The sequence below is a fragment of the Danio aesculapii genome, chromosome 11, assembly GCF_903798145.1.
Source record: "Danio aesculapii chromosome 11, fDanAes4.1, whole genome shotgun sequence".
Classification (NCBI taxonomy): Eukaryota; Metazoa; Chordata; class Actinopteri; order Cypriniformes; family Danionidae; genus Danio; species Danio aesculapii.
The window spans coordinates 15,175,929-15,188,534 of NC_079445.1; the positions used below are offsets into that span (position 1 = coordinate 15,175,929).

General features: G+C 32.7%; 1 protein-coding gene across 1 annotated transcript in view; it reads right to left on the reverse strand.

Moving 5' to 3' along the window:
• Positions 1-11,075, reverse strand: part of il12rb1 (interleukin 12 receptor subunit beta 1) — a 36,676-nt gene extending 25,601 nt beyond the window's left edge. Inside the window, exons 1-3 of the mRNA XM_056467660.1 lie at positions 10,941-11,075; positions 1,028-1,154; positions 179-351 (exon numbers count right to left, since the gene is read on the reverse strand). Coding sequence (XP_056323635.1) covers positions 179-351; positions 1,028-1,154; positions 10,941-10,995 — 355 coding nt within the window. The 5' untranslated portion in view covers positions 10,996-11,075. The remainder of the gene's footprint in view (positions 1-178; positions 352-1,027; positions 1,155-10,940) is intronic.
• Between the last annotated feature and the right edge of the window lie 1,531 nt (positions 11,076-12,606).

The window sequence follows — 12,606 nt, forward strand, 5'->3', positions numbered from 1 at the left end:
GTGCTGCCGGGACGTATTTCACGGTCTCAAGAAACGTTTTCAGAATGATCCTGGGTTGTTTTTCTTGGAGATGCAAAATATACTCACAATTTCAGAATAGCCCCTAAATATTTACGGTTATTTAGTAGTTTAAAAAGGAAACATCAGTTTAAATGGATCTCTTGGACTGTAAGCTTACCTGAGCAAATAAGGATGACTGAAATTTTGCTTGAATTACAGGTGAGGTTGCTCACTTTTGTCTGTACCCATATATCCGTCTTGCTACTGATGACTCCCAATTCCTCCAAGGCAATGAATTTTTTTGTGTGATTGCCAGTGTTCACATACAAAGCAGTTTTCTTTTCACTGTCCCTGTGCACACCACGAATTGAGAATTAGATTTAAAATAACGGTAACAATTTACAATAACAGTACATGAATAATGATGTATTAATATCTAAATTAAACATTACTTTATTATGAACTAATGATGACTTAATGCATGCACTAATCATGAACTAACTTTAACTACAACAAGAGTTCATGTGTGAATAATGGTTACCTTAATAACAAGTTAGTACATGTTAATGTATTAATTACCATTTAAATTTAAGCTAAATGTAGCCAACATGAACATGTCAATGTATAATTATGTCATGACTGTACTTGGAGGGTCATATCACCATTAACTACTCATGAACTCTAAACTGTTCATGTTGATGTTGACAGAACACTTTTCTATTGTTATTCAGTGTAAACGCACTAGATGGACGTGCATAAAGAGTTCATGAGTAGTTAAGGTTGAGTTAATGATGATGTGCCCCTTCAAGTAAAGTCATGATATAATTATACATTAACATATGAATTCATGATTGTTAAATTAAGCATACACTAAAGTGGCAATTAATACATTAATTAACAAACAATTATGTACTAACAAGTAATGAAGGTAGCTGTTATTCACAAATGAACTCATGTGATTCAAATGAACCTATGTGAAACTGTTGAAACTGTTAATGTCTTTGCTCAATGTTTTAGTTGAACTCACCATATATAAAGAGTGTAGGTCTGGTTCTCCTCAGAGTTTGGATCATCCCATTCACAGTGAAAGTCATCGTCTGGATTAGTTGATTTTTTGTAACACTGTGGACTAGTTGTAGGTATACATCCTGCTGCTTTAGGAACATTACAATAACAAAAGGCAACACTTTATTTAATTGTGATTTATGATTCAGATATTAGTAGACAGTGCGCAATACTGTACGCTGTAAAATTGAGCAGGGGTGTGTTTCCCAAACAACGATGTAACTCGCGGCTGAACTATCATAGTACGATGCATCGTTTGGGAAGAGAACGATGTAGTGACGAAAACCATAGTTTCTCTGTTGCAGATCCATCGTTTGAATCACGTTAGTTATGTAAAACGCCCATTATGATGCTCTAAATGGGGTGGTAACAACTTCTTTAGAGAAGAACCCCATAATTTCTTTGTGCAAATTATATTGTTTTTTTTCGCACACGCATTAAAAAATATATATATTATTTTTGGTGAAAACATGCACTCGTTTTTCATATTAATTAAAATATATGTAAATGGAACATATAGGGCCTGTGTTTCCTTTAAAAATATTGACAACATTACATATTCTATTCTAAAACATAAAATCACTTACAAAAGCGAACACGTCCCCTAATATCATAGATAAACAAATAATGAGGCTATTTATTAATAAATTAAATGTAATATTTATTAGGAAATTATTATTATTATTATTATTATAAGTAGGATATTGTTTGATTTACTTTTTTTAAAGTCTACTTTTACAATTTGAAACATGCAAACCACTGCAGAAATGTTCTAACCAACAGGCCCATGTCACAATACAGATACTTAATAAATAACCTACTATAAAATAAATTAAACTAACGTATGTGTCACGGTCACACAATGAAGACGAGGGTTATCTCCTTTCGTCAATATATTCAAAACAATGTGGATTGTTCAGCAGGAGGAGGCAGGTAAGTGAATATTCATGGATAGTGATCAGTTTTGTAAACAGTTCATAAAGTAAACAAGGAACTTCATTCAGCCATCAGAGAATAACAGTCACTTCCCTTATTCACTGTTTGACATCCACAGGTTAGGAGTAAACGTCCACAGGAGGAGGGAAACATTCACAGAAGAAGGCGAGCAGGGGAGAAGGAGAGGTGAACCTTGTGACTTGACTAGGATGCTTTATGGGGGACGGAGATTGCTGGTGCAGGTGTGTCGAGTTAGTACTCAGGTAATTACGCTCGGGTGTGATGAGAGATGGCAGGAGATGGGGAGCTGAGGGAACATGATGGTAAGGGAGAATAGTGATTGATGCAGCAGGAACGAGCCGGGTATGTGACAGTATGCTATGTTTTTTGCTTTCACGAGCTTTGGAGACATAACATAAATTCCACTTTTAAATAATAGGTCACCTATAGCTTTCATCATGAGCCACGGCTGTGTTCAAAATGACATCAGTGTTTTCAAAGTGCACTGCGAAGAGAGTGCAGTTGTAAACATGAAGATCACTAAAACTGAACTGTAAAAATACTTTGAAAGCAAATTATAACTAAGAGAGATGACTTTAATGTGCTTCTTTTTAATAATTTCAAGTTTAAATGTTAGAATGTTCTAAACGAATAGGACATAGGGGGATAACTGAGAATAGAACACAGCCAGGAACTATGTTTCTAACTACAGCTTCAGTGGTGTAGTTTCAAGCACACAAGTTTGCGATGCAGTTTGCGAATGTTCGTTGGAACGATGGACTTGGGAAACACCAAATCAATGAACTATGTTTGTAACGACGGAGCTTGGGACCTTAGTTGGCTAACAATGGTTTTCGGAAACGCACCCCAGTGTAATTAATTAAATGAAATAAGTTCCTCTGACTTTCACTTGATTGTCTGAACTTAAACTGAATGAGTTAAACTAATCATGCCGATTTCTATCATGCTGTGTCAGACTGGAAAATTATTGTAAGAAATTAAGTGTTACTGTGTATTTTTTGAACACGAATAACATAGGGAGACATGATTTAGACTTTAATGTCAGGCCTGTAACAAGTGGAGGTTCAGGTGGTTCGAAAGACCCACCCTTCCACTGACAAACGTCCAGAATTTGTTCCAGACATGATCTTATTTGTACTATTTTGACTGCTATGCCATAATAAATTGTGAAAATAACTAATTGAAGAAGGCTTTAAGACCAAGCGAAATCTGACATAAGTCATCTTTCACTACAAACCTACTGTATAAAGTTCACAGGTAACTTTTATTACAAATATTAGAGCTTATTCTTGAATGAAAAATGTTCTAAAGCATGTTAAAGTTCAATTTTAATAACAATTAGGCTATTGTTGTTATCTCTGAATTTTCAAATGTACTATTTTTTTAAGAGAGACTACAAAAAATTGGGAAGCTCAACATTATTAGTATTATTATTTGGGTTTATATTTTTTATTATTCAAATGGCCGAATTCAAATCGAGGAAAGCTAAATCTGCTGGTCAGTTTGTTATTTGCCTAACAAATGACAATAGACTACATTATTGATTACTGAAATGCTGTTTATATTGGTTTACCTAAGGGTTCTATAAGGAAGTTGCAACTGATACAAATGCATCTTAACAATTGGATATTTACTATAGGTGGGCATAGATACTTTTTTAAAATCTAGATCAATTTTACTGTGATCTTGGAATTAATCTAAAATTAAAATTGTCACATCCTCGGCTCGTTCCTGCTGCTCCACCTACCACTCTCTCTCCCCATCTCGTTCCCTCAGCACCAATCATCGCTCCCCATCTGCTGCCACCTCTCATCACACCAGAGCACCATCACCTGAATTCTAATAGGACACACCTGTACCCCTCATCAGCACTCCCTTTATAACCCCTGAGATTCCAGTCAGTCTTTGGCTGGAATCGATGTCTGATGGTTCACCTTATCTTTTCCCTGATTCTTCCGTGGATGATTCTCCCCTCCTATGAACGTTTAACCTGTGGATGTTTCTCTCCAACCTGTGGATGAACAAAGCTATCATTAAGGGAAGTTACTTTACACTCTATGTCTGCTTGAAGTTATCTGTTTACAACGTAAATCACTATTTATCAGCTCCATTGCATAGACTCTTACTAACCTGCTTATCAATGCACTATTTGTTTGTATAAATTGATGAAAAGAGATAACCTTCCTTGTCCTCACTGTGTGACCGTAACAAAAATGGCTTATTTAAATTCTGCTGAAGGCATTCAGAATATGTGTGCTACCCAAATAATGACTAAAAGTAAGTCTTTGAGAACAGGTTTCTCAAGCCAGGTGGTTCATTAGTCCAGGGGCTCATCTCCTGTTTTCAAAATGCATCACAAACTGCTTGAGAAACTGTTCTATGATCAATGAGATGTACTTGTGTTATTCAGTTAAACATGAATTTTGAACTGTTGGCCTACATAAGCTCGAAACAGCATTTGTTTTTTTTTTTGTTTTTTGGATTACCTTAATCCGACTAAAGTCATAACTGAACTAAACAGAAATGGAATTAAGACATGGAGTATGCATATATTAGTGGCATTATTGAAGTAAACACCGCAATCAAACTATTACCGTCTTGTAGGACCTTTTTTGCCATATTTTCTGACAAGATCAACACACGGCTGTCAGTAAGGACCACAAACACACACACACACACATCGTAAAATGTGAATGTTTTTTTTTTTTTTTCCATTCGGCGTGCGTTATTAAATTACATAACACACTCACCAGTCCTTGCTCCTTATTTGTGTGTAATACCCCAGTTTGTTACGGGGGCATGAATGAAATGTTTATGAGTGAAACTGCCAAACTGCAGTTAAAGTGACCCAAAATTACAGGAAACTCTTACATGAAAGCACTTCACATAAACACCTTCATTACATTATTGTTTAAGGCAATTAACTAGATTACAGATGTCCATGTAAGCGTAGTCAGCAGTGTCTTTGAAGTGTAAGTGAAAGATCCTGAAGGGCATCCTGCTGATTTGATTCAGAAGGTTACTTTTTTTGTCTGACGGCTCACCGGTTTGACTTTCATTCACTGTCATTTATTTTAAAAAGTGCCCGGTCCATTTTTATTTGTTTGTTTTACTCGAACGCATAAACCCTACAGGTGCCTGATAGTTAGATTTGTAGCTAACATTAATCAGATTCACTCTAGTGAACTGCATCCATGTTAGCACATCACGTTTGATGGGGTAATTTCACAGGTAAAGATCCAAAGAAAATCGGCACACTGCCACTTTAGCTCTCAAAGAAATTTTAATGTCACAACGTTTCGACCGACATGGTCTTCATCAGGTAAAGAATTACAAATGGAAGTACTCAAGAAATAGTGAAACAACTACACAGCACCTGCAGTCAATTATCACAATCAGCCAACAAACCAACAAACAGGAGCATTTACATACAATAATATATATAAATATATATGACAATATGAGATGCATACATACTATTACAAAAAATATTTAAAATACAAATACAAATTTTAACTTTTAACTTCCTCGAAGACAGAGTATTCAATATATAAATCTAGTGCATCACACCTGCACAATCACATCAATCAACCACAAGGCATAGGGGAAAACAATTGTGTTCACATATTTAGTATATAACAGTATAGAATATAAATACACTTACAAAAAGAAGCTTTGGTTCGAAAAACACCAAAACCTTCTAATACACGGATCTCTTGTATTCAATATTCGGCTTTAAGTAATGAATTTGCAAATATAGTACGAAGACATTGGCATATTTTAAATTCAGATCCTGTTATGAGACATTGTTCTAAAGATCCTCCACGAATTGTTTTTAAATGAGTCCTAACCTGCGACAAATGTTAGTGAGAGCAGATCGAGGTTCTGAACGGTCGGTAAATCCTTTCTCAGTCCCTGAAGGTAAGGTATTTTAGTCCTCCCCATTCAGGTAAGCAATTAAAAATTAAAGGTGTGATTTTCATGCAACACAAAAAATGTGATCTATATGATTAAATGTCCTTGTGGTTTAGCCTACATCGGTAAAACAAGAATTGCTGAACACCGAAGTAATATACGATTAAACGATCAACGAAATCCTATTTCTGTTCATTTTAATGCATCGAAACACAACCTTGCGACATTACGATATATCGGCATTGAACAAGTGAAGGTGCCGAGAAGGGGTGGGGACATTGACAGACTTTTGTGTATTTATATTCTATACTGTTATATACTAAATATGTGAACACAATTGTTTTCCCCTATGCCTTGTGGTTGATTGATGTGATTTTGTGCAGGTGTAATGCGCTAGATTTATATATTGAATACTCTGTCTCCGAGGAAGTTAAAAGTAAAAATTTGGATTTGTATTTTAAATCTTTTTTGTAATAGTATGTATGCATCTCATATTTTCATATATATATATATATATATATATATATATATATATATATATATATATATATATATTGTATGTAAATGCTCCTGTTTGTTGGCTGATTGTGATGATTGACTGCAGGTGCTGTGTAGTTGTTTCACTATTTCTTGAGTACTTCCATTTGTAATTCTTTACCTGATGAAAACCATGTTGGTCGAAACGTTGTGACATTAAAATTTCTTTGAGAGCTAAAGTGGCAGTGTGCCGATTTACTTTGGATCTTTTTCTACAAATGTTTGTTTTTGATCGAGCACCTGTCTTTGAAATTTTTTGATGTGCGCACACTTCTGTTTTTTGTAATTTCACAGGTACACATGGGTTCGAAGACTCGTTCTCGCCCCCTACAGTGCAATTTCGGCCAGGTATACATCTGCGCTAAAATATCAAGCTGAAAGTAATCATAGCTTGCATAGAATAGACCCAGCTCCCAACCCAACTTTGAGAATAGATTAACAACGATATTTTTTTAATCGCATGATAAGAGTCTCGCGTCAACGCAGCACATTCTGTTGACTGCAAGTAAGTCTGCAAATTCATACCAGCTGCAAGATATTTTACAAGTTAATTTTAATAAAAGTTCTTAACCAGGTTAACAGATCAGCTGGTTAACATTAACAAATTACTAGCGCTCCTTTGAAATTTTTATTCTTTTTCAAATATTTCCCAACTGAGCAAGGAAATATTTCACTGTATTTCCTATTATCTTTTTTTCTGGAGAAAGTCTTTTTTTTTTTTTTTTTTTTTTTAGTTTAGCTGGGGAAGAAAATAATATTTTAAAAAATTGCTAAGGTCAATGTTATTAGTACCCTTAAGATTTTATTTTTCAGTTGGATACAGAACAAACACACGGTTTCCATTAACTTATCCAGTTAAAGCTGTATATTAGTATCTTGCAAAATAAATAGTAAAATATTATGTACTGTCATCATGGCAAGAACAAAATAAATGTGTTTTTAGAAATTGGTATGATCAAAAAGGTATTAATTATACAGGAGGGCAAATCATTTTGTATTCAACTGTATATAATCTGTAGAATTTCTGTTGGGAACATAAAAATAATGTGTAATCCTATAGAGAAAAGTGCCGATTTTTTTTTTTTTCTTTTAACTATGAGGTGTACATTTTTTTTGTAAAACTTAGGACATTGAGTTCTACTAAAGCTTTAATAGCTTGTCAGCTACAGATTTCTTGAGTTTTAGCGCTATAGTAGACTGTTATGGTTATAATATTTGGTTAGTGATGAGATTATATGTTTGCAAAGTTATCTAGTGAGCAAAATGTCTATTGGGGAACATCAAAATAATGTACTGTATAAATATTATCCCAAAATTATCTTACATGCACTGAGGCTGCATTTAGATTATTTGATTAAAAAGGTTAATTTAATGTTGTGTTTTTGCCCATTTTAACCACTTTATATTATCTGATTATATGTGTTTACACTTTGTCATACCAGAATACAATGATAAACTTATGTTTAAAAAAAAAAGTAAATTGTTTAAAACTATTCTTTGTTACAATTTAGTTTAAATACCAATTCCCATTATCAACTATTGGCTGTAACAACTACCTGCCTATTGATTAGTACTTATAAAGCATGATCTTATCCCACATCCCTAATCCTACCCAATACCTAAACTCAACTACCTTAATAATATTAATAAGCAGCAATTTAGTAGTTTATTCAGCTAAAAGACTTAGTTGATGGCTTATAAATAGCAAGAATTGTACTTTCAAATAAAGAGTGACAATGTAAAATAGTAAAATTGTAAGATAGAATTATAACATAATCTTGAATCTTCCATGTCACGTAATACTTAAAAAATCCTTCTAAGATGCTGATTTACTTCTTACAAATGATTAATGTTTTCCATGTTAAAAACCTCTGTTTTTGAGTAAACGTAAAGTATAATGTAATACTAGCTTATATTATTAATATTAATAAAAATGCATAACAGTTGTCACAAAGAGTAATGTCAGATGTAAAATTTCCTTTTCAAATAAATGCTTCTTTCATCTAAGAATTTAATCTGTTTTTTTGGGGGGAGGATCAGCATTCAGAATATTGTTGTCTTTTTTGTTCTGTGTTTTTTTTTTTTTTTTTTTTTTTTTTTGGATGACCATTTGACCCATCAAAACTGGACCAACATCTAAAATAACTTTTTATCATTACAGGATTAACGATCATTTTAAAATATATGACACACATATAGGCCTAGCTAGTATACAAGTTTACAGGTTTTTTTTAAATAATAAATATAATAATAATAATAATAAAAGGTGAGCTACCTTGTAAAACCCTTTTAATAGCATTTAACTTTTTTAATTCAGCATGCTGTTTGTTTATAACTTATAGAGCATGATTTATTCTACATATCTAATCCTGCCCAATACTTAAACTCAACTACTGCCTAAATAACTTTAAATAAGCAGCAAATTAGTAGTTTATTGAGCTAAAAGTCTTAGTTGATGGTTTATAAATAGCAAGAATTGTACTTTTAAAATAAAGAGTGACAATACACTTTATACCATGAAATAGAATTACAAAAGAATTTCTAGTCTTCAATGTCACGTGATCCTTGAGAAATCATTCTAAGATGCTGATTTGTTGCTTACAAATGATTATTAATCTTATCAGTGTTAAAAAATTTTTTTTTTGAGTAAATCATGATATACCGATGTTTAAAATTATGTATATACAACATTATGCTATCTTACATAATAAATATGAATAAAGAATGCATTACAATAGTCACAAAGAAGACATTATAATGTAAGATTTCCTTTCCAAATAAATGCTGCTCTTTTATCTAAGAATTTAAAAAAATATAAAGAAAACAACCAATAATTAGCATTTCAGAATGTTGTTGTTTCTGGTTTGTTTTTTGGGGTTTGTTTTTGGAGGATCATTTGACCAATCAAAAACTTTTAACTAAAATAACTTTTCGTCACCACAGGGTTAAATTTCGTTTTAAAATAGATGACACGTATACACTGTAGGTCTAGCTACTACACAAGTTTACAGTTTTTGCAAAAAACATAATAATAGTAATAAACGGTAAGCTACCTTGTAAACTTTTTAATAGCATTTAACTTTTTTTAATTCAGCATGCTGTTTGTTTAAAACTTATAAAGCATAATCTTATTCTACATATCTAATCCTACCCAATACCTAAACTCAACTACTGCCTAAATAACTTTAAATAAGCAGCAAGTAGTTTGAGCTTAAGGTCTTAGTTGATAGTTTATAAATAGCTATAATTGTACTTTAAATTAAAGAGTGACAATATCCTTTATATTACAAAATAGATTTGTAAAATAATCTCTAGTCTTCAATGTCACGTGATCCTAAAGAAATCATTCTAAGATGCTGATTTGCTGCTTACAAATTATTAATTGTCATCAGTGTTAAACCTTAATATTCCGGTATTTAAAATATTGCTATAATGTAATTACAACATAATACTAACTTGTATTATAAATATAAATAATGTATTACAATTGTCACAAAGACGATATTCTTTTTGTCAAGAGTTTAATAAAAAAGATAATTTTTAATGAAAGTTTAATGAAAAGAACTAGGGCTGGGCAATATGGCAAAAATGCTATCCCAATAATTATTTTCTATATCGAACATGATATATTTCGATACAAGTTGTTAATGCTTCCAGATTTAAAACAGTACCCCAACAATGACCGAAGCCACAAAAGTTTAGAGGGTCCATTAAATGGTGGCTGAAAGTTTTATACATTTCTAATATCAACACTTTTAGATTCCCATTGTCGCACATTTCTGCTGTGGGATTGACTCAATATAGAGTAAAAATAAAAGTCCAGAGCTTATTGTTATTGACATAAATTTTTATCACGATTCGATATTATACCGTTTATCAGCCCATCCCTAAAATTAATCATTCAGCATATCAGAGTACTGTTGAGTCTTTTTTTTTTTATTTATTTTATTTAAAAAAAAATTTTTGGAGGATCATTTGACCAATCAAAACTAAACCACCATTTAAAAGAATTTTTCATCATTACAGGATTACATTTCATTTTAAAACAGATGACACGTATAGGCCTAGCTAGTATACAAATTTACCATTTTTTTAAAATTATAAATATAATAATAAAAATAATAATAATAATAATAATAATAAATGGTGAGCTACCTTGAAAACTTTTTAATAGCATTGAACGTTTGAATTTAGTATGCTGTCATGATAAAAACACACCACCAAAACAACCTGTTACTTCAATTTGTTTACATCCTGTGGTTTTCTAGTTATTTAATGGCGGTTCAGTTAAATGGTGCATGTAAGGTTACAAGATAAAAATCTACACACCATCCAGCAAAATCACAAAATACTGTTACTTCCGTAAAGTCTATCAAGCCAATCTCACTATCATCTTCCTCTGTGGTGAATTGTATGTTGCGTTTGCTCTGATAACATCAGCCAAAAAAAGTGTGTGACAAACATACCTTCAGACAGACTGACAGAAACAACAAGAAACAGCACAACCACTCTCATCTCCATCTCTTCTAGTGTTCAAAAAGCTCCCCGCTATGATAAATGAGCCGATAATTCGACACCACCATTGTAGCCAGAGTTCAAGTTTTCAGTCGTTGTGTTGAATATGTCACCATCAGAAACGTATGAAGGGGGTTTAGTTTGTCTTAAAGCTATAGTTCTCGGGCCAAATGAAGTGCTAACTACAGCATTACCACAAACCACACGAGCGCAGCAGGGGAAGCTCACCTTATTTCATGAGAAAAAAACACGCCTGGTTTCTTTCGACGCCCTAAAAAATGTTTCAGACACTGCCATACATGGAGTCTGCGTACAGATGTGATCAGTCGCCTATTTATATAAACCCATTGAGATCGCTTTGCAACATAATGATCGTTAACCTGATGTGGGTGGCTTTTGGTAAAGTGGTGCTTTAGCGTAATCAGGATTTGACCCCTGAAACTGACTTTTGTTTTTACATCCTCGTTTCAATTGTAGCAGGCTTACTTTTCCTAAACATACAAACTCTCTCTCTCTGTCTTGTTTAGAGTACCCTACTAAAAAAAGGTACAATTCAAAACTGATTATGTCAACTTGTTAAAACCTAAACAAACTAAGTTTGTTCAACTTAATGTAGCTATTACAGTTTCTGTGATTTAAGTTTAACAAATTAAGTTGAACAAAAACATAATTGCAAGTTGTAACTACATAACATTTGACACACATCACAGTTTCTGTGGGAAAACATGCATATAAACCTCAGCAGTTTCTTGATTTATTCCACATCCCTTTTACCGTGAAAACTACAACATTTTTTACAGTGTACTCAATACCTAAACTCAACAATTACCTTAATAACATTAATAAGTGGCAAATTAGTACTTTATTAAGCTAAAACTTTTAGTTGATGGTTTATTAGTAGCAAGAATTGTACCTTAAAGTAAAGAGTGACAATATCCTTTTGCTTAATATTATAAAATAGAATTATAGACGTTTTAGCATATATTGTGTATAGTATTGCTTAAACTCTGCTACATGAAAAAATACTATAGTCATTTATAGCTGCACGATATTGGAAAAATCTAACAAGTCAAATAAACAGTGCTTTATAGTTTTACGGAGATTCAAACAGTATTCAGATAGAGAAACTTTATAATTTGATGTAAAATAAAATTGTATAGTCTTTATTTATTAACAATTCAGTAAAATTACTCTTCATAAAAGTTACAGATGTTGTACATTATTATTCCTGAATGCTCTACTTTCTTAAAAAGCCTTTAAAACGCATGCAAATTATAGTTTCACTCTGTTGTGGTTATACTTTGCAATGACTCCACAAATCTCATGTATTTTCAATTGTTGATGAACTATAGTCCCAACTCAACATTGCGTATCCTGCGATGTGACTTATTGAAGACACACACATTGCGATATCGATGCTGAAACGATATATTGTGTACTGTATACACTGTAAAAATGTCAGTGATTTTTAACAGTAAAAGTCTGTACAGTCTACAGTGAAAACCTGTTAAATGAATAACAGCTCATTTCTGTACAAAATAAGGAAAATGGCTGTAACAGATCTAACCTTTGTTTTCGAGAAACTAATCAGAGTGCCTGAAATCTCACCACACACCC